Source organism: Heterostelium album (genome assembly GCF_000004825.1).
Source record: "Heterostelium album PN500 unplaced genomic scaffold PPL_contig8, whole genome shotgun sequence".
Classification (NCBI taxonomy): Eukaryota; Evosea; class Eumycetozoa; order Acytosteliales; family Acytosteliaceae; genus Heterostelium; species Heterostelium album.
The window spans coordinates 1,146,862-1,171,891 of record NW_008805085.1 but is presented as its reverse complement, the minus strand read 5'-3'; the positions used below and the strand labels follow the sequence as shown (position 1 = coordinate 1,171,891).

General features: G+C 33.1%; 8 protein-coding genes and 2 non-coding genes across 10 annotated transcripts; 6 read left to right on the top strand and 4 right to left on the bottom strand.

Moving 5' to 3' along the window:
• Positions 1-647: 647 nt before the first annotated feature.
• Positions 648-3,425, top strand: PPL_04114 (uncharacterized protein; the record flags this gene model as incomplete). Its single annotated transcript, XM_020575025.1, has 6 exons — positions 648-663; positions 764-1,000; positions 1,113-1,697; positions 1,791-2,166; positions 2,248-2,726; positions 2,812-3,425. 6 exons carry the CDS (start codon positions 648-650, stop codon positions 3,423-3,425), a joined length of 2,307 nt encoding a protein of 768 aa, XP_020435439.1.
• A 2,576-nt stretch (positions 3,426-6,001) lies between these two features.
• Positions 6,002-8,823, top strand: gacK (Rho GTPase-activating protein; the record flags this gene model as incomplete). The annotated part of the gene is made up of 3 exons (XM_020575024.1): positions 6,002-8,567; positions 8,640-8,766; positions 8,799-8,823. 3 exons carry the CDS (start codon positions 6,002-6,004, stop codon positions 8,821-8,823), a joined length of 2,718 nt encoding a protein of 905 aa, XP_020435438.1.
• Positions 8,824-8,952: 129 nt separating this feature from the next.
• Positions 8,953-10,473, bottom strand: PPL_04112 (uncharacterized protein; the record flags this gene model as incomplete). The annotated part of the gene is made up of 1 exon (XM_020575023.1): positions 8,953-10,473. The coding sequence occupies one exon, from the start codon at positions 10,471-10,473 to the stop codon at positions 8,953-8,955; it is 1,521 nt and encodes a 506-aa protein (XP_020435437.1).
• Positions 10,474-10,565: 92 nt separating this feature from the next.
• On the top strand, positions 10,566-12,481 carry PPL_04110 (uncharacterized protein; the record flags this gene model as incomplete). The annotated part of the gene is made up of 4 exons (XM_020575022.1): positions 10,566-10,588; positions 11,164-11,183; positions 11,390-11,496; positions 12,434-12,481. 4 exons carry the CDS (start codon positions 10,566-10,568, stop codon positions 12,479-12,481), a joined length of 198 nt encoding a protein of 65 aa, XP_020435436.1.
• Positions 11,071-11,143, top strand: PPL_04111. The gene has a single exon. It is a non-coding gene; the product is annotated as a tRNA-Asn (tRNA).
• A 1,632-nt stretch (positions 12,482-14,113) lies between the features above and the next one.
• Positions 14,114-14,194, bottom strand: PPL_04109. Its single transcript has one exon. It is a non-coding gene; the product is annotated as a tRNA-Ser (tRNA).
• A 432-nt stretch (positions 14,195-14,626) lies between these two features.
• On the bottom strand, positions 14,627-17,736 carry grlC (class C G-protein coupled receptor; the record flags this gene model as incomplete). The annotated part of the gene is made up of 5 exons (XM_020575021.1): positions 14,627-15,955; positions 16,043-16,723; positions 17,264-17,381; positions 17,536-17,636; positions 17,734-17,736. The coding sequence occupies 5 exons, from the start codon at positions 17,734-17,736 to the stop codon at positions 14,627-14,629; spliced, it is 2,232 nt and encodes a 743-aa protein (XP_020435435.1).
• A 950-nt stretch (positions 17,737-18,686) lies between these two features.
• On the top strand, positions 18,687-19,783 carry PPL_04107 (uncharacterized protein; the record flags this gene model as incomplete). Its single annotated transcript, XM_020575020.1, has 4 exons — positions 18,687-18,815; positions 18,907-19,142; positions 19,227-19,518; positions 19,610-19,783. The coding sequence occupies 4 exons, from the start codon at positions 18,687-18,689 to the stop codon at positions 19,781-19,783; spliced, it is 831 nt and encodes a 276-aa protein (XP_020435434.1).
• Positions 19,784-20,118: 335 nt separating this feature from the next.
• Positions 20,119-20,633, top strand: PPL_04106 (uncharacterized protein; the record flags this gene model as incomplete). The annotated part of the gene is made up of 3 exons (XM_020575019.1): positions 20,119-20,160; positions 20,233-20,356; positions 20,425-20,633. The coding sequence occupies 3 exons, from the start codon at positions 20,119-20,121 to the stop codon at positions 20,631-20,633; spliced, it is 375 nt and encodes a 124-aa protein (XP_020435433.1).
• A 581-nt stretch (positions 20,634-21,214) lies between these two features.
• On the bottom strand, positions 21,215-24,959 carry PPL_04105 (uncharacterized protein; the record flags this gene model as incomplete). Its single annotated transcript, XM_020575018.1, has 3 exons — positions 21,215-23,046; positions 23,116-24,071; positions 24,922-24,959. 3 exons carry the CDS (start codon positions 24,957-24,959, stop codon positions 21,215-21,217), a joined length of 2,826 nt encoding a protein of 941 aa, XP_020435432.1.
• Positions 24,960-25,030: the final 71 nt, after the last annotated feature.

Here is a 25,030-nt window from a genome sequence, read left to right as displayed (position 1 = left end):
CGAAGCATACTCTTGTTTGGTGTCACTTGCTTTGGAAGATAAAGGTGTGGACTATTCAATAACGTTAGTATCTACCGATCGCATCAGCTATTGGCGAAAAACAAGGACACTCTTCCAAGAGTTTGAAAGTATCAACAAACTATTATCCATTTTTTAGATTTTATTAAATTTTTTTTAGTTTAGTTTGCAATAAACATAAAAGGTTATAACCTTTGGACAAATTAATCAAATCGTGTGTCAAAAATCAAAAAAAAATACAAAATACAAAAAGTGTCACAAATTTTATTATAATTTGCAAAATTTGGTGGTGTGAAGTGTTTGAAAAAAAAATTACAAAAAAAAAATAATAAAGATCAAAAAAAAAAAATTTAAATGCTTGTTGTGTGTTGCCAAGCAATTAATTAAACTGTTCTGTTCATTATATATATATTTATTATATATATATATGTATATATGTATATTACTTTCCAATTTCAATATTATCTAATAATAACATAGATATTCTAAACAAAAAAAGAATTGAAATTGTATAAAGTTGTAAACTAGTTTGCTTAGCTTGATAGATAATTAGATAGAAATATAGATAGATATATTGATAGTAGTTTATTTTTACAGATAATAAGGAGAGATAGAGATAGAGAGAGAGAATGGGTGGAGTTCAAAGTAAAAAGATACTGAAAAAATGTAATAAAAAGAATTCAAGATCTAGATCACCATCTTTTCAAAATTCTAATGTATTCTTGTTTTATTTTGGTAAATTCAGTGGAACCCAGAGAGATTGAAAAGATAACAACATTGTTTAATGATATATCGTCATTGGTAAAGAAAAATAAGATTGTAGATAGAGATGGATTCAAGAGATTTCATTTGATCCCAGGTCCATTGGCCGATAGACTCTTCAACTTGTTCGATGTCAAAAAGACTGGAATGATGACACTAGATGATTTCACACAATCATTAGCTGTCTGTGGAAAAGCACCTGAAAAAGATAAACTATCATGTAACTATTAACTAATATGTTTGAATATAAGAGAGAGAGATATATAGATAGATATATAAACTAACTAAACTAACTAATAACTTATTATTTTTATTAATATTACTATATATAGTGATATTCAAGTTTTTGGATTTGGATGATGATGAAGTGATAACGAAAGAAGAGATAACAGTATTGTCAGTTGTTACTTTGGAGGGAAGTAGTAGTCCAAAGATAGAAGCAAACAATAACAATGGTAATGGTGGTAACGATGATCCAATGGTTAGTCAGTTGATAGATATGGGATTCTCAAAGTTGAAAGCACTTCAAGCGATAAAGGCAACCGATAACGGAACGAAAGGTGCCACTCCAGAGCAATCCGCTATCGAGGTGATCACCAATTGGCTGTTGGTGAACCAGTCGAAAGAGGATGAAATCGATATCGACGAATCGCCGGTGATTGCAGCGGTCGCTACACCTTCGCCACGCGCACAATCGGAGAAGCCCGACCCAAAGACACTCGATGAACTGACAGCGGGATTGGCCATCTCAACGATACTCGGTACATTCGAAGCACTCTTTGCAACCATCGACAAGGAGAACACCGGCAAGATAACAGTCAAACAATTCAAAAAGTGGGCACAATCCTCTAAACGACCACAGGAACTAGACACTCTTTTGAAACCGATTGCCGGATTATTTGATAGAGCACTCAAATGTATGTTAAAAACAATAACAATAACAACAATACATATATTGTTTGTTTGTTTGTTTACTAATAATTTTCTTTAATAATGATAATAATCAAAAGGGAAAGCAAGTGGAATAAAGAATTCAACTGAAACATTGGAGAAATCAAATTCATTTAGTGAAGATAATAATGGTGTGAATCCAAAGGAATTGAAGAGATTCTCATCGTTGGCGGTGATGGAGACGACAACAAAGAATGCAACATTGACAAAGAAAGATTTACAAAAAGAGAAGGATAAAGAATTAAAAGAGAAAGAGCTAAAGGAGAAAGAGAAGGAGAAAGAGTTAAAGAAACGTGAAAGTGTTGGAAAGTTGGAAAAGAAAGATACTCAATCAGAAATTGTAAATCAAACTACCACTACTCCAAAGAAAGACGATACAGAATCTGCTAGATCAAGTACATTCGATTCCGATTTCTCTGATAGTGATGATGACCAGTAAGTTGAACAACTATAATATTATTTAACCCAAACAAAACAAATGTATATATTGACTTGAATGATGATCATTATTATTAGACCAATTAAACCAGTTATACAAGTTGTTATTAGAGAGAAACCAATTGGAATGCCAGAGTTAAAGAGCGAGAGTTCTTTGTTGAATATCGATACGACGCCCGGTATTGTTAAACCGGTTGGCAGTCAAACATTGAGAGCTAGAGGAACGAGAGCATCGATGAGACCGGCCGTTTCAGAGGTTCACGATATATTCTCTTCTTTCCAACCATTGACACCAGTACCAAATAGCACAAACAAATCAAACACTTCAACTACAACAACCACCACCACAACCACAACAACATCTGCGCCATCACCAACAACAACCAACAGCTCTTCAGATTCTACAACCTCATCAGTGCATTCCACTACACTTCCAGAGTCTGCCAAATCGACATCGAAACCAGGCTTGGAAGACATGAAGCTATGTATTCAATATTTAGAGAGAGGAGAGTTCACAGATGCTAAAATTCATATCGATAAATGTATTCAAGATATTTGTAAGTTTACAACAACAAGCTTATACTTTACACAATTGTGTTTATTAATATTATTATTATTATTTTTGATATGTTTTACATGCAGCACATTCACAAAATGGAAAGAATATGAAAAATGAAATTATATTTTGTATTGGATATAGAGTTGCAATTGGATTGTTGGAAAAGATAGAATCGTTGGAGAGTCAGTTGGCTGAAGAGTCAAACGAGGATGAACGATCGTTTTTGAATGAAAAACTCAGTTTACTCTCGAGATTTTTGGTGGGAATCCCGCTGCAGAGTCAACATCGTGCGGTGTGCGCCAAGATGGCTGTAAAGTATAATTTGGACGGTAAGAACTACGGTATTGCTGCAAAGTTTTTAGAGGTGTTGCCAATGTCCACCACCAACGACGACAACAACAAACGAGTGTTGGAGCAGCTTGCACTTTGTCGCGAGAACAAACTGGTGAATGAATCACTCCCGATGTATATATGCGCGCAATGCAAATCGACCGGCTCGCTTGGCGACGCCAGCTTGACACGCTGCTCCTGTGGTCGTCCAATCCGTCTTTGTTTCTCGACATTCGAGCTGATCAAGGGTCTGAGCCATCTCTACTGCACATTCTGCCAGTCCACCTATAACATTGAACAAACCGAAGTAGACGCATCAACCGAGTGTAAAATATGTCAATTAGGAAGAGTTGAAGTTTCACAATAATAATAATAATAATAATTAATAATTTTAAAAAAGAAAAAAAAAAAGAAAAGAAAGTTAATTCAATTAATTGTAACAAAAAAAAAAAAAAGAAAAATAAAAAAATCCAATAAAGTTAAATTAATTAAAAATCGACCCAAAATCTGAATTTTTTAATCAATTTTCGAAATCCCTTTAACCATTTTTATATGAAAAAGATAGAAAATCTAATCGCGACAAAAATTTTTGGGTATTTTATTAAAAATCTATGTAATATTTTTTTATACATTACCATCTTAATTAATTTCTATTCATATTGTGAATATCTAAAAAGTATAAAGTAGTTTCATAGTAGTAGTAGTAGTAGATTAGTTAGTAAATCAATCAATCCCAATCAATCAATCAAAAACAAACAAAACAAAAAATTTATAACTAACAAACATAATCATTGTTATTTATATATTTTGTTGTTTTCTTTTTCTTTTTGTGATTGAAATCTGATATCTTTAGTAGGAGTACTTACTATAGTAGGTTTTTATTATAATAAAATTTATAAATGTGTTTTATTTGATTGATTCTTGTTCTTTGTGGTGTATGTTTGTTGTTAGCAATAAATCAAATCACATTATCAGACTCTCACTTCTCTCCTTCTCTCCTCCCTCTCTCTTCCACTTGATTTCACTTTACTTTTATTATCTCAACTTAAATCAGACACAAACACACACACACAAACACACAACTCTTACTCCAAGTTCACATACTCATTTATTCGCACACGCACACACAAACACCACACACACCTTTCAGAGCTATTTAGATAAACAAAAAGTAAAACAAGATAAACAATAGTATATATCTCGACATCGACCTCATTGAAATCAATAGCATAATTAAACAAATTATTGTTACCATCAACCAAACAGAAATAAATAAATGAATTAACATAACTGCAACAACCAAAATCAACACTCGAGTGATTGATCAACAATGCAACAATAACATTGCAAACAAAAAAAAAAAATAATAGAAATTTTTAACAAATTAAATTATTTCATAATATTTTATTCCTCTCTCTCTCTCTCGCTTTCATTTTTCTCCTCCAACCATAAAAGTAATAATAAACCAAACATCCAATCAATCAATCAACTTCCAAATATCTATTCTTTTAAATTTATTTATTTCAGATACTCGTATTAATAATAGAACCAATTTATCACTTTACTCTACAAATAAATTCCAATTCATTATTATTATAACAAATCAAAAATCAAATTTTATAATTCAACCAACCAATTCAAATATATTCGCACACACGAACAAAAACAAATACACATAAACGGCGCGTTTATTCAAATTTACTTTTTCAGTTTATTTCTAGTAGTATTTTAATTTAAATAAATTAAGGTAAAATAGGATACATGAATCAGAAAGATAGTTATTTTTTTGTGTGTTGTGTGTTTGTTACAGTTGAGAACAAACTAATAATTTCTAGTTTATTTTAGTGTGTGTGTGTTTGTGTGTGTGTGTGTGTGTGGAGTAAATAAGCAATTTGTTTGTCTGATTTATAAGTGTACACATTGTGATGGTTTTGGAAATCATCTGTTTTGTATTTTTTGTTTGTTGTGTTTCAAAATTTTTTTTTAGATATTTTGTTGTGAAAGATGTGAATGATTGATGTGGTTTGTTGTTAGTTTCAAACTGTAGTGAAATGTCTGCCCATTATTGTGAGATCTATCTTATCTAACCTAATTAATTTCCATGTTTCGTTATGATTGGATTGCTGATACCAAACAAAAATTGTTATTTGATGTTGTTGTTCTTCTCACTGTTGGTGTTGTTGTTTAAACAACAATAAAATTGTTAATATAAATCCAAAAACGGTCAATGCCGGTCACCATTAAAATCAGGAAACAGCAGTCCAATTCAACATTATTAATGAAGCATTAATATCTAGACTACCTTTTTGTTTTTAAAAAAACAACAACAACAACATCATCAACGACATCATCAGCAACAATCATAAACCAAACCAAACCAAACAAAGCAATTCTATTTTTTATTGTTATTTATAATTTTAATAGTCTAAAATCAAAATATTTTATTTGTGAACTCTTCGTTTATTAAACAATATTCAATCTAAATAAGCATTTTGTAGTAAGTGTCCAGTTTTAATGTAGAGTAGTAGTGAAATTGTACCAACTACGGAAAATAATCATCTATCAATGTGACTATCCACTGTCCAATTACATTTATTCATTCAAACTTGTCAACACAATTTGACATCAAAAAATAACCATGTATCTTTTCTTTTCTTTTCTTTATGAGTAACCAAATGATTTCCAATAATTAAATTATAAACAATCGATTTACCTCCCTCACCTCTGACATCATCAACTTCAATAGAAAAAATTAAATATCATCATCATCATCAATCAATCAAACAATCAACTAATTCTTTATTATTATTTTTAATATTTAGCTAAGAATATTCAGAGTTGTTGGAATTGGTTGACAATTACATTAAAACAATTGTTTTTTAATGTTCAATAGAAAATAAAGAATAGTAATAATATAGTTTAGTTTAGAAATAAATAAAAAAAATGACAGATATTATTGAAACTCAACAACAACAACAACAACAAAAGGAAATACCAACTGTTGCCATAGAGTCAGAGATGATTAGCGATCAAAAGAATATTAGTCCAGCCAAATCGTTGACCGACAGTTTCAATGGTCATGGTAGTCCGAAACTTCCTAGAAAGTCGACAATCAGCGTTGGAAATCACAAGAGATCACCGACACAGACAATCAGTTTTTCAAGTTCTTCATCTTCACCCTCCTCCTCACCAACAACAGGTGGTTACTTTTCCAAAAGTTCACCGAATCTCGAGCATTATAGAAAAGCAAATGATCTACCAATAATCCAAAAGACAGATCACTCTATAAATCCATTAATTCCAGATTTAAATGTACTGAATGGAAGCAATGGAAGTATAAATGATGACAGTATATGTTATCTTAAATTACAACTTTCAACAACAACAACTACAACTACAACAAGAGAAGATTCCGATTCAGAAGAGGATAACAATAGATTATTGGTAGAAAATAACAACAACAAGAATAGACATAATATTATTACACCACCACCCTCACCAACAACCTCTCCAAAGTATTCACCAATTCCACTGGTTATTACTCCTTCCAGTCCCGGGACTTCAAATCCCGATGAGCTCAATATGAATCTCGTCCAGTTGTTGGCATGTTTTCCAGATCCTCCCACAGTTATTCCTTTGCATTTCTCAGGTGCCAAACGAAGAGACACTGTTTTTGCAATGGTTTCACAACCGTTACTGACCGGTAGCTCCAATAGTCTACTGAACAGTCTCAACACCAGCAACAACAACCTATCGATTCTATTAAACAATAGCAGCACCGTTAGTTTAGGATCAAAAGATCTCGATGGTGCCAGTATTCTCAAAGACTCTAGTAACAGCAGTTTCAGCAGTAATTCTGAAGCCGACAATTTCATAAGCGATACCACACAATCATCACCATCAATCAACTTAACACCAATCACCATCACTGAACCATCGATTAATATTAATAATGACAACAACGAGAATATTGTTACCTTAAGTGGTAATGACTCTCCAATTGAAAATCAACAAGAAGTAAAAGTAGATGAAAAGGAAGAACAACCAGAAAAAGTGGAAAAAGAAGAAGAATCAATTAAAGTTGATCAAGAAGAAATATTGGAAGTAAAAGAAGAAAAAGAAGCTATTGTAAATGAAGAAAAAGAGTCGAATATCATAACAACATCAACTACAACAACTACAACAACTACAACAATAACAGAAAAGAATATAGAATCTCAATCAAATTCAACACCTCTATCTACACCAACTAAAGAATTAAATATATCTATTTCACCGGATAGTAGAGCATCATTATCAATACCTAAATTCGTACCACCACCTTCGCCAAACAGTGCATACACACCACCGACAAGATCCAGTAACTACAGTTCGATTTGTATAACATCTTCACCACACGGTAGAACCTACTCGGTTTCACAGAAACCACTGTCACCAAACTCACAAACAGCTACTCCACCACTGTGGGAGGTGAATCTTAATCAACTCACTACAGAGGTGCGTGAATTCAACGATCTGAGTGCATCGAGTAACTCACCCAACTACGAACTACTCCTCAAAGGCTGTCGAAACGAGCTGAATACACAGGATCAGAATCGTCTGATTGTGCGTTTGCTGGAGATCAACACTGCCGACTCTATCAAGATGTTGGATCGTGCCAATGAAGCACTCAATAACCAGGCCACTGCTCAGACCGCCAAAAAGTCGTTGTTCTCCGCCATGAAGTCGGCCGTCAAGGAAACCAGATTCCTCAAGCTCTCCAAGGTGATCATGTATTTCGGTATTGCTAATCTACCTATACAAATCAACCAGGTGGTTACCGATGAAATCACATTGACTTGCTTTTCAAGTAAAGCCAAGTACAAAGTTTCACTCGGTCCACCATCTTCCACTCACACATTGACCTGCTCTCAGAATGCAACTGGCAAACTGAAAAAGAAAGACAGTCTGACCATTGGATTCAAATTGATATTGAAGGCAACCGTTAGATTGCGCCGACTGATAACCATCGATATTGAGAATGGCGGTCGTCACTATGTTTTGATACAGGTCGAGAGTAGCAAGACTGCATTTGGCGAGTCGCTTGACACCACTGAGATGACCGAGGACAACAGCTTCACCGTGCCGTTGGCGTTGGTCAATTTGAAGAGTGCGCTCATCTCTATGGGTGGATTGGACGAAGTACATATCTTTAGAATTGCACCGAGCTCAAACGAAAGAGAGTTGATCGCAGTCAAGGAGATGGTCAATAAACAACCGATCAAGTGCAGCGATGTAAATATTATTTCAACTCTGATAAAGGCTTGGTTCAGAGAACTGAGTCAACCACTGCTCTACATGATACCGGTTCAGAATTTCCTGAACTATGCAACTCAGCAAGATGGAATTTCAATGTTGAATTCACTACAGTCATCACCTACACAGGCAAATATATTCCTATGGCTGATCGATTTACTCTCATTGATATCTTCAAATGCCAACAAAAACAAAATGACAATTAAATCATTAGGTAAATATTAATAACAATAATTCATTGATAAATCTGGATCACTAACAAATTTATTTCCTTCAATCTATATAGCTGTTGTATTTGCACCAAATCTTTATATCCCACCAAATACACTTACTCCTCAAGAATCATTGTTGGCTTCAAACAAAATTGTTTCATTTATAGAAGATTGTATCATTTTAATGAAAAATAAACAACTGTAATAAGAGATAAATAATTTATTTGTTTCAGCTTCCAACTTAACAATTTGTTTTAGAAAGGACAATTACAAAGTTAGTTAACAGGATAATATAATTTTTATTTTATTGATAATTCTTAAAAATACATAGTTCTTTATTATTATTTTTTTTTTAAATTTAATGACTGTTGATTATTATTGGGTTATTTATTTTATTAGATTGATTACATCATTCCATAGAGAATTGGATAATGTGCGATCTAGAGTCGAACCAAAACTATTGACATAATAAAAGAGATTGCAAAGTGATTTCGATGTGGTTCGATATTCTTGGGTGTGATTCTTGGTTTCGTATGCAAGACCTCCCATGAGACGGGAAGACAATCCCAAGTACTGTATCTTGTCTTTCTTAATGAGACATTTGAATAATCGCTTACTTGCTTGCACGATATCCGGTAATATCAAATGAGTAATCGTTTCGTTGGTTTTAAATGCCTCTTCAATATGATAGCCACCTGATACATGATTATTAAATAGCGATAGGAAAGTGATTGTCTGGTTGTTTTGCGCGAATTTCTTGAAAGACAACTCTATTTGATTGTTATCTCGAATACAGTTGTGGAGCAAGAGGTGGGTGATGGTCTTATTGATTTCGAATGACTCAAAGAGTTGCGAGCAAACAATTAATCTCAAGCTGTCAAGCAAGAGGTATTTAATTGTTGTGTTCAATGCCCATATCTGAGCAAATGCTTGTTGAGATTCTGGGGTGATCTTTCTATGGTTTTCATAGTGGTTACACCAATTTCTAATGGAAAGTCTTTTGATAGTTTGATTGGAAGCCAGTGCTTTGCATACTCTGTTCCAGTTCTCTGGATCATCCAGGGGGACACCACTATGCTCGTTGATACCATAACATTTGCAAAGTCCATGACCATCTTCACTGCCACCAAGATGACAGAAGGAAATAGCAACCGCCAATGATTCAATATGTGGACATTCGCTGACGGCAACAAGTAAATCACGTAGTTCTATTAAATCATCATCAATTCTCAAGTGTCTGAGTGTCTTGATTCTAAAGAGTGTGTTGTATCTAGTATGCATTCTGGGATTCTTGTCGCCCCATACCGTTTCGAAGCGAAGGTTAATCGAATCTGTTTGCCACCATCTAACAACATTGTAAAAGTTTTCTGTCACTATTTTCTTGTCACCTTCTATCTCCATGCCTTTAACTTTCATTTTGATAGACTTTATGTTTTTAAATTTCGAAAAGTCATAGTCAATGGTAATCTCTTCAGCACCAAAGTCGGAGAGGAATTTACGATGAAAATCAACTTTGACATGAATATCGATATGTGGATATCTCTCGGCTAGACAGTCAACCACCCAATCACCAACTTGAGTTCGAATGACAATGATTGTGAGATTTGGGAAATTGTCAATATAGTCACACACGATGTCCAGTCTATCCTCATCAGACTTTTGTTCATAGTTCCAACCACGCTCTTGGATTGTTAGTCTGAGAATATTATCAACGTGGTAGAGTGACCAAGGTGTTGGGAGGATAAGACGACTTTCTAACTTATAGAATTTACTACAATCGCCTTTCCAAGCTGCATTGAATCGAGTGAGTCGACATGAAACATATTTAAACCATGATTTGCAAACCAATGCGAGCGTGAGCAGTTTCTCGAAAGATGGAACTCTGTTTCCACCATTACTTGAAACCATTCTTCTCATCAGTGGAACCAAGATATTATTTTGTTCAAACAATGCGAGGTATTGATGCAAGGCATGCTGAACGATACAACTCTGAACAAAAGATGGCAATTGACAATGGATGGGAGTAAGCACCCTAGTATCAGGTGGCATACTACCATTATCATCGTATACATCTACCTTTGAAAAGGGGATATTCCAACTATATGATACTTTTGAACGTGGAGATCTCAAATGAGACATTATTTGTAAAAAGATGTTTGAAAAAAAAAAGGATGACATTTTAATCAAAATATTAATCTATACTAGCGATGATGAGGGATAAATAATTTAGTATTTTAGAGAATTTTTTTTAAAAAACAAAGAAATTCTCCTGTTTATTGGTCAAACTAATACCCGTACAAGAGATGTGTTGTTGAATACCAAGTTCCATGAGGTTGTTGTGAATATTTTAAATAATAAATCTACAAAATAAAAGGAGATTTTTTTTTAAGTTACCTGAGGATTTTATTGGAGTATTAGAGAGGTTTTTGGTTTGATTGGATTAGTTTAGTCAACCATAATTAAACCAAAATAAAACGAGTAGATAAAAAATTAATTCATAAAAAAGCTTCTGTGGCTCAGTAGGCAGAGCATTCGGCTGTTAACCGAATGGTCGTTGGTTCGATCCCAACCAGGAGCGATATTCTTTATTAAAAATAGCACCGGATGCGGTAAGCCCGGTTTTTACAAAACCTTGAACTTTTAAACGAGTGTAAAATAGATATGTTTCATAGATTTTGAATCTTTAGCTATATATTTCAACTTAATGGAATATATACTATAATTTAATTATATTATGGTTACTCATTAAACCAACTATCAGATGTAGATTTATTATCTTTATGTTATTAAAAAACATACAAAAGAGCTTTATTATTTTTTAAAGATTCTATTAAGATATTAAAAGGTTTTCAATCTGCTATCTTCTTTAAGAGTATGAAATGTAAGGATAGAAGAGGAGTGAAACAACCATTTTCTGTAAAGATACACTATGTATCTAAATATAATTTATACTGTATCATCTCCAATTACTTTAAAATGACTATCTTATGTTGGTATAATTCAATAGTATTCTAATTATTTTCTTTCAATGAATCGAATATCATTCTCTTAAATTCGAACTTTTGGCTTTTTAATTTTTTATAGTGTAAAAAACAGTATCTGTATTATATATTTTAAACCATCTCCAATATTATGCGTTTGGTTTATCTATTCAAAGGGATCAGAAAAGGAGAAGATTAAAATAGTAATAACAGTTATTCTTATTCTAGAAAACCCTACTTCATTTTTGACAAGTGATTAATCAAATCAAGATTCTCAATGTGTCAGTTACATTAAAACTTTTAGTTTAACGCCAAGTTAATTAAGAAATAATAAAGAATAAAATCAATACTCCTAAAGTTAATATCAATAAATTCAAAATTGTATTAATTTACAAATATTAAGTATTTGAATCAAATGTAAAATCAAACTTTAACAAAATTAATTAACATAAATTTAAATATAATTTTATTTAAAAATAGAAATCTCTGAGTAAAAGCAACATAACACAGTGAAACTTTAAAAAAAAAAGTAAATTTATATTTGATAATTTTTCTTTTATTTAAATAGACATTCGTGTCCTATTTTGGTAATTCGCTCTGCATAACACAGCTGCAGCTGTGTAATAAACACACTATCCGATATGGATAATCCATATGTATTGAGTCTAATTAAGTAAATACCATGTTGAATGTATGTAATGAGAAATCATGCTGTGTGTTGATAGTTTGTTGGTAGTTGAATGATCACACATCCAAATGCAGATTCAGTATAAACTATGTTCAATTCTAATGAATATCGTTTTATATCTAAAAATTGTACCGATCTTTATCATTCTTTTTATCTGCTAATTTTTCAATTTCTAAACTAATAATTAAACCATTAATAGGAGGAGATGAGTGATAGTGAAATTGAAGAAGATTCAAACAAAGTTTAAATTTGTTTTACCAAACGTGGATTGCAGTCGTGCTCATACATTTATAAACTTATTTGGTTTGAATGAATCAACACATTCCTCTGATGATTCAGTCCCTTGTACATAATACTATTGAATATCGATTTGTATCATCTAAACATTTGATCTGTATCATACTGAATTGAATGACCGAACACCATCCAAATGCAGATTCAGAATAAACTAAGCATCATACTAATGAATATCGCTTTGTATCTCTATAATAATGTAGAATGTCTTTCATCTATTAATTAAATTTTTTACTATTTCAAAAAAAGATTTATTGACTCATGATCAGTTAACAAATTGCAGGTATTGATATTAACCTGCTAGTTCTTGTTTATATTATATATACTTTCTCACACAGGCCGTGAGAAATAGCCAATAAAATAATATTATTATTATTATTTTTTATAGTTATTATTAATTAATAAGTTGAGTAATATTAGGATAGAATAGATCTAACTGTAGTTGAGTGTTGATGAACAACAGTATAAAGTGGTGGCACGTAGCTGGATGGATTTAGATTCCAATCAGATTTACGCGTTAATGCAGAGCCATTGACAGTGATTACTTGGGAGATAGAATTAGCTATTGTAAAGCTAAGCTTGGGGTAATTGGCATCGATTAATTTGGTGTAATGGGTACCATCACCAAATATTTTACAGGACAGCGCCTGCCTCAGGTATTACTACTTTATATTTTATTTTTTTTTTAAGAAGTAAAAATTGATTTATTAAGTTTTATATTGGGATGTAATTAAGTTTTATATTGGGATGTAGTTTTTCTTTTTTTTTTTTTTTTCTCAGTTTTTACTTTTTCATATTTCTGCATATTGATTGCTATTTTGGTTATTATTATAATTATTTTTTAGTTATTGTTATTTTATAGAATATTAAGTTGATGAGAATACAGATATTGAATTGGTTAATTGAAAATGAAGAAGTGAAGAAGAGGAAATAATAGTTGGCTGACATTTGATTGGTTACTGGTTATTTAAGTTTGGATTGTAAGTTACTGATACTGTTATTTATAATTAATTTCATTACTGATAAGTGTTGTATATACTCATTTATGATAGATTCATTAGATAGTAGGTTGTTATCGTGGAGAGGAGTACCGCCAAAATAGGATTTACAATACAATATCCAGATTTGATGAAAGACAAGTGAAGCGAGAGTAATGATGTTGTCCTTTCGTCTTCTGATTGATGGTCTACCACCCACTCTGAAACAAATCTACGACCACCTATTGATCATCAAACATGGCATTCCACCACGAGTTGGACCGCAGGTACATTACCGCAGGTACATTACCGCAGGTACATTACCGCAGGTACATTACCGCAGGTACATTACCGCAGGTACATTACCGCAGGTACATTACCGCAGGTACATTACCGCAGGTACATTACCGCAGGTACATTACCGCAGGTACATTACCGCAGGTACATTACCGCAGGTACATTACCGCAGGTACATTACCGCAGGTACATTACCGCAGGTACATTACCGCAGGTACATTACCGCAGGTACATTACCGCAGGTACATTACCGCAGGTACATTACCGCAGGTACATTACCGCAGGCGGACATAGATTTTAAAAGCTGTTTTCGACAACTGCAGGGTTCGAACCTGCGCCCCCGAAGGGAACAGATTTCAAGTCTGTCGCCGTAACCACTTGGCTAAGCTGTCATTTTTTTATATCCAGGAGAAATTTTTAATGTCGTCTATTCAATTTTTGCATGATCATTGACCAATTCAATTTGATATACTAAACAAGATGAAATCGCTCAACTTTGAATTATATCTTATAAATTTTAATAATCTCTACTTTTTTAAAAACCTACTTAGTTAATTTATCAGATGTCAGTCTCTTCTCATCCAGGCTTTATAGACACAAAATTTTGCTGCTCATATTAGAAATGAATCATGATCAATCATTACTAAACATGTTTATATAGTATGAAAGTTTGTTTGAAATATTTTACATTTGTTTATTAAGTTCTATATATGTCAAGTTTAAAAACTATTTGGTAACTTTAAAATCGATTGGGTTTATCATTATTATTATATGTTTGATAAACAGGTGAAATGATTCGTTTGGTTGTAAGTGGTTCTACTTTCTTAATTATACTCTGTATTTTGATTTGATACAATTGCTGTCATTGTACCAGGTGTTTGGATTGGAGTTTCGCGATTTGCTTCATCTTCATCATCGGAATCAAAGGTGGCGTGTATTGGTACTGGTGTTTGTTCCTCCTCTGGCTCTGGCTCTTCGCCAACGACTGGCTCTTCCTCCTTTGATTCGGCACTGGCCTCTTCGTCGTGGAACGATGAACCCTTGCCCGAGGTATGACCAGATCCCGATTTTTCGCTTCTCTGCACAGCGATTGGACTACGTGCTGCACTGAGGAACTCGGGATTAGACGATGGTGTCTTTCCAAAGCGGTATACCTTGTAGAATTTCGGAATGAACAAAATCATCAATGAGATTGTAGTGATAAACAATGCAGATGAACAAATGATAATGGTTTCACTGCTTTGAGTTTGGGGTGAAACCATGAGTGGTACAACGATAAAGATCGACACCAACACTGCGTAGAGGGTGTTTGCAATTTGCTTACTTTCGTTGAACTCTTCAATGTCGACGATACGGATCTTCCAGGAAACAAACACGCCCATGAATATGAGTAACGCAAATACACTGAGAAGAACGTAGAGTACGATCGATCCTTCATTAGACATAACGCAAATCTCCTCGAATTCGTACTTGCCAAGACCGTTGTTAGAGTCTACAGCACGGTGATTACCGATGGATGGTGCAGCCAATATACTAAGCAACACAACCATGACACCAACCAAAGCAGCGACAAACGGATAGAGTTGGGTGTTGGTAATCTTTCTCATTTGTAGACGCGAAGAGTCTCTAAAGATCAACCAGATTCTTATGTTTTTGATTACGAGTGAACCAATCAGCAATGAGTATCCAATTGCCAACAACCAGAATCTTACATTGCATTGCACGGTACTCTTGGGGATGACATAGATAATGACGGCAGCATAGGTAATGATTCCACCAAACAAAATGTTTATAGAAAAGAATGGACTGGCTGATCTAATGGCGTGATAGGTGTTATACTTTTGGATTAGACAGATCATAACAATACAGATTAAGATGAGAACACCTGCTGTGATACCGTAACCATAGATCAAACCATTGGAATCCTCTATTTTGGTGAGAGGTACTTGGTAATAACCATAGTACGTCATACCAGGATACGGATCATTAAGTAAAAAGAATTGCGGCGTAGTCATACAGTTGTTGGTATAAACACCCATTCCATCCCATACGTAGTGATTATACTCATTACAGAAATAAGGATGCTTCTCTCTTGGCATACCTATCAATCTATGAATTTCAGCAGTTACTTTATCAACAATAGTTGTATTTACCTAAAGAGAAAAAGAAATAAATCAATTAGTTATTTTTATTAAATTATAGAATGAGAAAAAACATAAACATATGTTATAACTACTTACAGTAAAACTAAATTTATCAAGTGAAAGGAAATTATCAAAATCACCATATGTCTTTGTAGAATGGTTGGCATCGTTGATAATCAATTCAGTAAAGTTTACAAATACCATAGTCCAGTTGTTGACAAAACTGAAACCAATTCTTGGACCGTAAACTCTGGAGAAGGGATAACCGTTGGTTCCAAGACCGATAAGTCCATGCTTCATTGCTTCGACTTCGACTGTCATATCGTTTTGGTTTTGACTGACAATATCGATACCCTTGCTCATAAGATCATTGGTGGCACCAATACCTTCGTCCACCATATACCAACCACCGGTATTCCAGGTGTGAACGGTTGCATTGGGATTGGCGGCACGTGCACCCACAAACAGGGCATTGGCATTGTAGTTGGCGACGTCTGGCAAACCCGGTGCGACATACCCAATCTGTCCAGTCTTGGACCAGAGTCCAGCGAAATAACCAACGATGTATTGGCAGATACCAATGTTATAGGTGAAATAGGAGAGATTGGTGGTGTTGGTAGATCTTCCACGAGTCATCCAGTAGAGTTTGGTGTTGTTGATATACAACTTTGCGTAATACTCTGTGCCGGCGGTGAACTCGGTCGAGGTCGTTATGATACCGTTGTAACCGTCCTTGACCAATCCTTCGATGGTCTGGTTGAAGATGTTCATCTTGATCTGTGGGATGAAATGGATTTGGTTGGAACCCAATATACGCTGAGCATTAACCACACCTTCATTAATCATCTGATTGAAACCGAAATCAGATTTTACACCAGAGGAAATCACTGCCACTTTGAAAGGTGCAGCAATTCCATTGTTTATATACAATAAAAATATTATAAATATAAAAAAATTCTGGAATTTAAACAACATTGTTTTATTTAGTTATACAAAAATATATAATTATTAATAAAATATATATATTTATTATTAAATCATAAATATTTTATTATAAAGTATTAATTATTAATAAAAAAAGAAAAATATATATAAAAAAACGTAAAAAAGTAAAAAATTATAATATCTAAAAATATATATTTATATATATAACTTATATAGGTATGGTATTATAGTAATTGTATAATTAGTATAGATATCTAGAAAAAAAATAAAGACTTTGATTTGATTGAATTGAATAAAACAATATGATATTGTCAAGACTATTTCAGTATTATGATTGGTGATCAACAAAATCCATCAGATTACTCTATTTACTTTGAAATCCCCATTAATATTTATAAAAATTTGGTAACCTATCGTCACAATACGTCTTTCAATCCATCCTGTTCTAAGTGGGATGCTATTCGATTTCGAAAGATAGTGATGAATGTGACTAAAATTAAAAGAAAAGCAAAGCACCTCTGTATTTAAAACACATGTGCAAAGAGAGAAAATATAAAATAAAATTAAAAACTTGTCAGCTGATTGCTCAGATAGTCTGTGGTTATAATGCCATACCATGTCAATACTGTGCTATTGATCTTGACTAAAATGCATAGAAAGTTTGCTCGAATCGAATGGATGTTGATTTAAAAATAAAGTCATCAGCTGGACAGATATATTTCAGCTCCAATAAAAACTCAGCGAACTTTATAAAATTAATTAATTTAAAGTGTTAACCTCATCACCCCAGAAACGTTGAGAAAAAAAAAATTTGTATTTTTTAGGAATTTTGTTGTATAAACCATATGATACACTTTACCTTTGGGGGGATGATAAATCACGTTTTTTTTTAAAAGTTTATATATTTTTTTTTTTTTTGAAATTTTATCGTTTTTTTTATTTTATTTTTTATTATCAGATTTCAAACAAACCCAATCATGTGCTAATCATCCAATCAAATAGAAGTGTTCGTTCACTTCAAAATCCAAACTTGAATCAGAATTAAAAAATCTGGCCTTTGAGATATTGTAAACTTTGATGATATAACCTTAAATTGATAGGGCTCTCCAATGATAACTTTTCTCTATATGGTCCACCTAACCTCCTTTCACGGTTTGTTCTTCAATCGACCAAACTATCCACAACAAAGTTATTTTTAACCAACTAAAGGTTACCTGTTTTAAAAAAAAAAACAATTCTTTATCATGATATGTTTGCAATCATCACAGCTATTACATAAATAAATATTTCGAATTGTGAGATCAGATCGAAATATCTTTAGTTTAAAATATATTCAAAACTTCGATTCAAATAACATTTTCTATCTTGTTTTTAAGATTTACTTTACTATAACAAATTTATTTAAAAATAATCTAGATTTTTTTTTTGTTTTGAACGATTATATTTATATTGTAAATTTCTGTTTTTTTACAAAGGTTTATTTTTATAAAGAATTATTTTTATTGTTAAAGAATTTTAATTCGTTGTCAACAAAATTGATAATAAGAAAAACATTATTTATAATATTTCTTTTATCAATTCTAGTACTGGTAAATAAAACTGTTATTTTTCAAAAAAACATTTTTTTAAAAAAAAATTAAAAAGATATTTTTGTTTTAAAATTGATCAATCTTAAAATTGGGCAACTGTTAATTGTAAATTACAAAGGATCATGATGATTTCTTTTCTTTTTTTTAAATTGTTTTATATTTCGTTAATATTGTTTATTATTATTATTTATTTATTTGTATATAGAATGAAGTTTTTATTAGTTTCTTTAGTATTGTTGGTATTTTGTTTGTGTAATTTAACAGAATCAAAGAATGGTGTTATGCCTTGGATGGGTCTTGAGAGAACGAATGAATCTATTTCAGATGACTTACAAGTTTGTATCTATAGTAGTACAAATATATGATTATTTAATTGCACTTTTGATTGATTGATTGATTCTCTTACATTTAATACTTAAATTTTAGCAAATCGAGTCTATTCAATCACTTTTAACATTGGTTGCTTATGAAAGATTCAATCTCGGACCAAATTCAACACTGATCAACAATAACTTTACAAATGTACTACCAAATATAACTTCCTATGGTTTAAAAGGTCTTTCAATGATATCTACGTATCCCTGGGGCAGACCAGAAACAATCGAGTGGTGTCGTCAGTTGTTTGAGAATCCTCAACCATTCATTGATTCTGCAATTCAATAGTAAGTAACACAATCAATATTATTACAAGAATATTATATTTTATTATCGTTGTACCACCTTTCTTTTGCTAACTTTGAATTCAGTTCTTTAACAGAGGGATTCTATGGATATAATGTAGATATTGAGCCGATCGGTGGTAATGAAGACGATGCCGTTGCATACGCAGAGTTTATCGATAGCTTTTCGAGACAAATGCATCAGCACAACAAGATTCTGACGGTGGCAGCTGCTACTTATGATCCTTTTTGGAACCTGACTTTGCTAGGGCAGACCGAGGTAGACCTCATCTTTACAATGTCAACCTACACAAGTAACATAACAACATTCACAAAAAATCTAAACTTTGCAATCGATTCGATTCCACTTGAAAGACTTGTAGGTATATCATAATAATAATATGACAAAACACTCTCAAATACCAACAATCAACTCTTTTTTCTTTCGTTTATTGTTTTACAATGAATAGGCAATAGGTTTAGAGACCGTAGATAATAACAATAATCCATACCCATCAGACCAATTGGCATTGAGATTCGATCTCATTGAACAAGCAAACATCAATAACATTGGTATTTGGTCATCTCCACTACCAGATAATTGGTTGCCTTTCCTAAAGCAATACGTATCAAACACTTTATAAAGAAAATAGAGTAACAATGAAATTTTTTGTGTGAAACAATAAATTATTGTAAAATTTTTGACAATCATTTTGAGAAGATAACACAGCTATCAGTACCATTATCATAGTTTCATGGGGTCATTAATTGAGAAAACCGTCAAAAGATTTTTGTTTTTTGGGGGAAGATTTTTTTTTTTTTTCCAAATGGGAATGAGAAATTTGGGAATGTTTTTTTTTTTGAAATTGAATCGCATTCATTTAATTAATTCATTAAAAATAGCTATCAGTTCAGTTGTTGAAAAAAGAAATATATAAATAACAATACAGATTAACAAATAATAATAATAATAATAATAATGACTATTTTGATTTCACCTAAAGAATTAAATTTTAAGAATGTATGTTTACTTATTTTGTCAATCATTTTATTGTGGTGATTATTAATTATATCATTATTTATCTCTCTAAAGAAACAATCAAATAATAGATTATCATTCACTGTTTCCAATGATAGTTGTAAACTTATAGATATGATTCTATGTATGGATCCAGATATTAATAACTATATAGAGATACCTGATGTACGTGGTGTTTGTAAGTATCTGTTATTATATTTCGTTTTGTATAAGTAAGAAACAATATATTAATGTAAAATTGTAAAGATGGAAAGAAATGTTGTTCGGAACCTCATATACCATTGAATCCACAGGAGCATAGATTATTCTATATAACTTATACACCAAAGAAGAACTTGGAAAACAAACAGCTACAGGGTTCTCTATATCTAAAGTATAAGATTCATGGTGATTCCAATGAACATGTCATCCCAATTTCAATTGAAGGTAATTACATATTCTACTATAGATCTTAAGTATTTCTTTAAATCAATCTTATTAATTATCACTCTATTTAAATAGTTGAACCATGAAAAAGTTAATCAAATCCGACTCTTTTTCTTTTTTGTACATTAAAATTAACACTTTGTAAATAATAAAACTTTTTTTTTTTGTAAATATAAAATGAAATTCTTGTATTGGATTTTATTCTTTTAAAAATATAATGTATTGTTTGTTTGTTGTATCTTCAGGTTATAATGTTGATTGCGGTGTGATTATGATTATTAATATTTTTTTTTGTTTTTTTGTTTTTTTTGTTTTTTTTTGTTTTTTTTTTTTTATGTTAAGAAAAATGATTGGTTCTATCTAAGTTGTTGAGCTGGTTAAAGTTAGATTTGAAAGATGAATGGGTGTGAATTTGAATGCTTTGATTTCGTTATTACTCTGTTGATTTTAAAAGTACCAAATATTATTGCCAATGTTGGAACTGGTGAAAAAAAAGTATGAAATGACAGAGAGGAGCAGAATTTTTGTGATCACTTTGTGGGTTTGTGTGCGTGTCACATCGTGAAAACAATAGAGTCTTTAGACATGTCCAAACTCCGGGGAATGAGCATTAAGTGTTTGGAAATTGAAAGTCTGGATTTGGAAGGAATTCCTGACGAACAAAGGTGAACGATATACAGTGTTCGCGAATGAACTTCCTGGCTTTCTGTCTCTCGGCGTCTGTCTCTTGCTTGTTGATGTGATCGTTGTAGCGGTCGTTCGTTACAATGATGGCGTTGTGTTTCTTGGCGTATTGGATCGCATAGCTATCGTCATAGTCTTGCGGTGGCGTCAAGCAAACCAACTCTCGGGCAACCAGCTCTTGGAACATGGCAAAGTTATCGACGACCGGTTGGAAATCCAACAACTTCATTGGTGCGTTTGGACCGGTTGGTTTTCTCGAGGCAACAGACTCTGGAACGAATGCAACCGCTTCATAGCCACGTTGAATGTAGTAATCCAACGCCTTCTTGATGGCAATCACAGAGAAACAGTTCTTTTTACCGTATTTCAATGCGACATTCGGTCCGTCGATAACAACCAAATAAGAGGATGACTTGTTCTTTTTGTTCTTTGTGAAAACAACAGAGTCTGATGGTACTTCGATAACTCCTCTTGCACCAAGAGCAGGTGGTTGTTGAAGTTTAGATTGAGCAGGTAGTTGTGGTGTTTCAAAAGTTGTAGTGGTAGTGGTTGTTGTATTGTTGTTATTGGCGCTGGAACTTGTAGTTCCAGATGATTCACCATGCCATAGAATCTCTTCTTCATCATCGTCATCGTCATCACCAGAATTATGTTTCTCATCTTTATCAACCTTTGCAACATCGTCACCAGTAGAGTCATTACCAGCATCATCCTTTGCAGATGGAGTTGATAAGACAGCTGATTCCATACTACTATTATTATTATTATTACTATTATTATTATTATTTATGATTGGCTGTTTCTTTTCATTCTTTTGTTGTTGTAGTTGTTGTTGTTGAGCTACTTGCTGTTGATTCTCAACACTGAATATCTTACCAATATTTCCAACGATGAGATCTTTGATGATGGTAGTGTCGTTTCTCTTCTCTACCAAGACACGATAGCCTTGAACTTCATGCTTGATATCACCGACCTTGCATGGAACTCTGCACTCCTTGATGATTCCACCATAGGTGAATCCACCCTTGCTTCTCGGGATGAGAGCAATCTGATTCGGTAGAAACTTGGAAGCTGGTGAGAATACTAGATTCTGGAGATCCTTAGCCGATGCCTTTTGTCCGATTTGGCGAGTGGTAGCCGAGTTGTCACCACCAGCGATTGGCACAACCTTTTCGTAGGATTGCAACTTTCCAAGGTAGGAAGATGGCAAATCCTTGAAGAGATTGTCTTTTTTGGCACCGGATGGATAGATCGCACGATAGTTTGTACCGGGATGATGTACGCTCGTGTCGTGGTGACACTGAGAGGACGAGAGAATCTCGTGGATCTTTCCATAGGTGAGACCACCACGCGAACGTGGAACCAAAACGATTTCATTCAGCTCGAAATTGTTGAGCGATGTGAATGTCACTGTATCCAAATCGAAAGGAGTCGGTGTTTCACCCAGGATACGACCGACTGCTTTTTCCTCGCGATACCGCTGCTTCATTTCCAATTGAAGTTGCTGCTGCTGAAGCGGCGTAAGCTGTACAGCATTTTGACCATTTCCATTGCTTTGATTCTGATGGTGATGATGATCGTTGTTACCAGCCGACTTTTTCTTATCGGAGGATCTCTCTTTTTTTGATTTCTTTGGCTGCTTCTGGCCATTGCCATTTGCTGTTGCAGCAGCCGAAGAAGATCCAGTTGAAACAACCGCGGTAACAGTTTGTTTGTCTCCTTTCGTTGGTGTAAACATTTTATTCAATTGATCTGGATCTAAATAGTAATAAAATTAGTATTCAAAACTATATTTAATGTTAGCTTATCATTTAAATATATACATACCAACACTTGTCTCATTTCTCTTTAGAATTTTGACAACGGATGGAGCTGAATCCTTCGATGAGTTTCTTCCAGATTTCTTGAATTTACCATTATTACCCGATTGTCTATCTTGCTGTTGCTTCTTGGATGGAGTTGATTGTCTTTCTTGATGTTGTTGCTGTGGTACTATTGAAGGAGATGCTTGTATAGAAGGTTCAAATTGTTTCTTTGGTCTGTTTTGAAGTGATTGCTGAGATATTGATGATTGTTGTTGTTGTTGTTGTTGTTGACGAGACATGCTTTGTTGTTGGTGGTGATGGTGATGATGGTTGTGTTGTTGTTGATGTTGATGTTGATGCTGTCTGCTACCATTATTATTGTTACTGTTTGATACCAAATTATTATCATCTCCACTTTCGTCAAAGCTACTATCATTGTCACTGCTGTCGTCACTGCTATCATTGCCATCTTGTGCTTTGGGTGCACCTCGGCGACGTCGCTGTATTAAGTTGCTATTGTTGCCGTGGCCGCTTCCACCGATGGTACCCACACCGTTGTGATTACCGTTTCCAGTGTTGTTGTTGCTGACAGGTTGATGGTGTGCGTAATTATGTGGTTGAATAAAGATGTCGTCATCGGATGCATCTAGATCACTGTCGCCACTTGCATGGTTTTCACCACCGTTGTCCAAAGCACCTGCACCTGCACGGCCGACCACGCCATTCACCCTGGAGTGGTGGTGATTACCACCATGGTGCTGTTGGTGATGATGTCCGTTGCTACTGCCTCCAGACTTGCCAAAATACTGTTGAATATTGTTGACCGAGTGGTAAGAGTAGTGTTCATGCTCATCGTCATCATCATCATCGTCGTCGTCGTCATTGTCACTATCAAAGTTATCATTTACATCAATAAAGTCGAAACACGAGGCAATTAGAGTATCATTGTCACTGTCACTAAGATTCATGTTTACTCCACTAACAATAATAAATTACTCGTGTGCGTAGACTTAAACTAAAAAAAAAAATACAACTATTACTAGTTTTTAGTTTTTTAGTTTTTTTTTTTTTTTTTTTGCTTTTGTTTCTTTCTAACAAACTAATTACTCCTCTACTCTTCTTCTTCTTCTTCTTTACTCCTCTACTTTACTCTACTTTCTATTCTATTCTATTCTATTCTACTCTGTTACTATTGTTACTATTATTATTGTTATATTATTATTATTATTGTCAAGTTGTTGGACCTAAAAAAACAAAGTAAACAAATTTGAAAATTAAAAAAAAAAAACAAAACAAAAAACAACAAAAACAACTTATTATAAGATTTTACTAATAAATATGTAATTGTTAAATTGAAACCTTTTTTTTTTGTTTGTTTGTTTGTTTTTTCCAAAAAGCTATTGTATAAAAAAAACAACACACGCACACAGTACTTTATGATATTAAAAGTTGTTGTATTAATTGAAAATGTTGTTATTGCTGGTGATTGACAAATTTATTATTATTATTTTGTTATTTTTTTTTCTATTTTTTTTTTTTCTATTTTTTTTGTTTTTTTGTTGATTCTTGTTGAAAAAGTCTTTTTATGAATTAAAAAAAAAGGTTGAACACTGTGTTTTGTGTTAATACACCTACTTCTGCTGACTGGTTGGTGTTTCAATTATAATTATGTGTGTTATTTATGCTTGCTTGCTTGCTATGTTTAAAAAAGTTAACTGCTGCTGGTTCTCTCAATTGAATTGAATTGAATGAAGATCAAATGGCAGCTGGTGATATAGAGTAATTCCAAATGTCTTCACTAAATTGGTGATTATTAAAATTAAGATACAATGATAAACAACAGGTGATTCCGACACAAGATTGCATGTTAATGGTTTCCAATGCTCAACTATTAACTTTATTTGGTTTCAACAACAATATAAACAACAACAAGTATT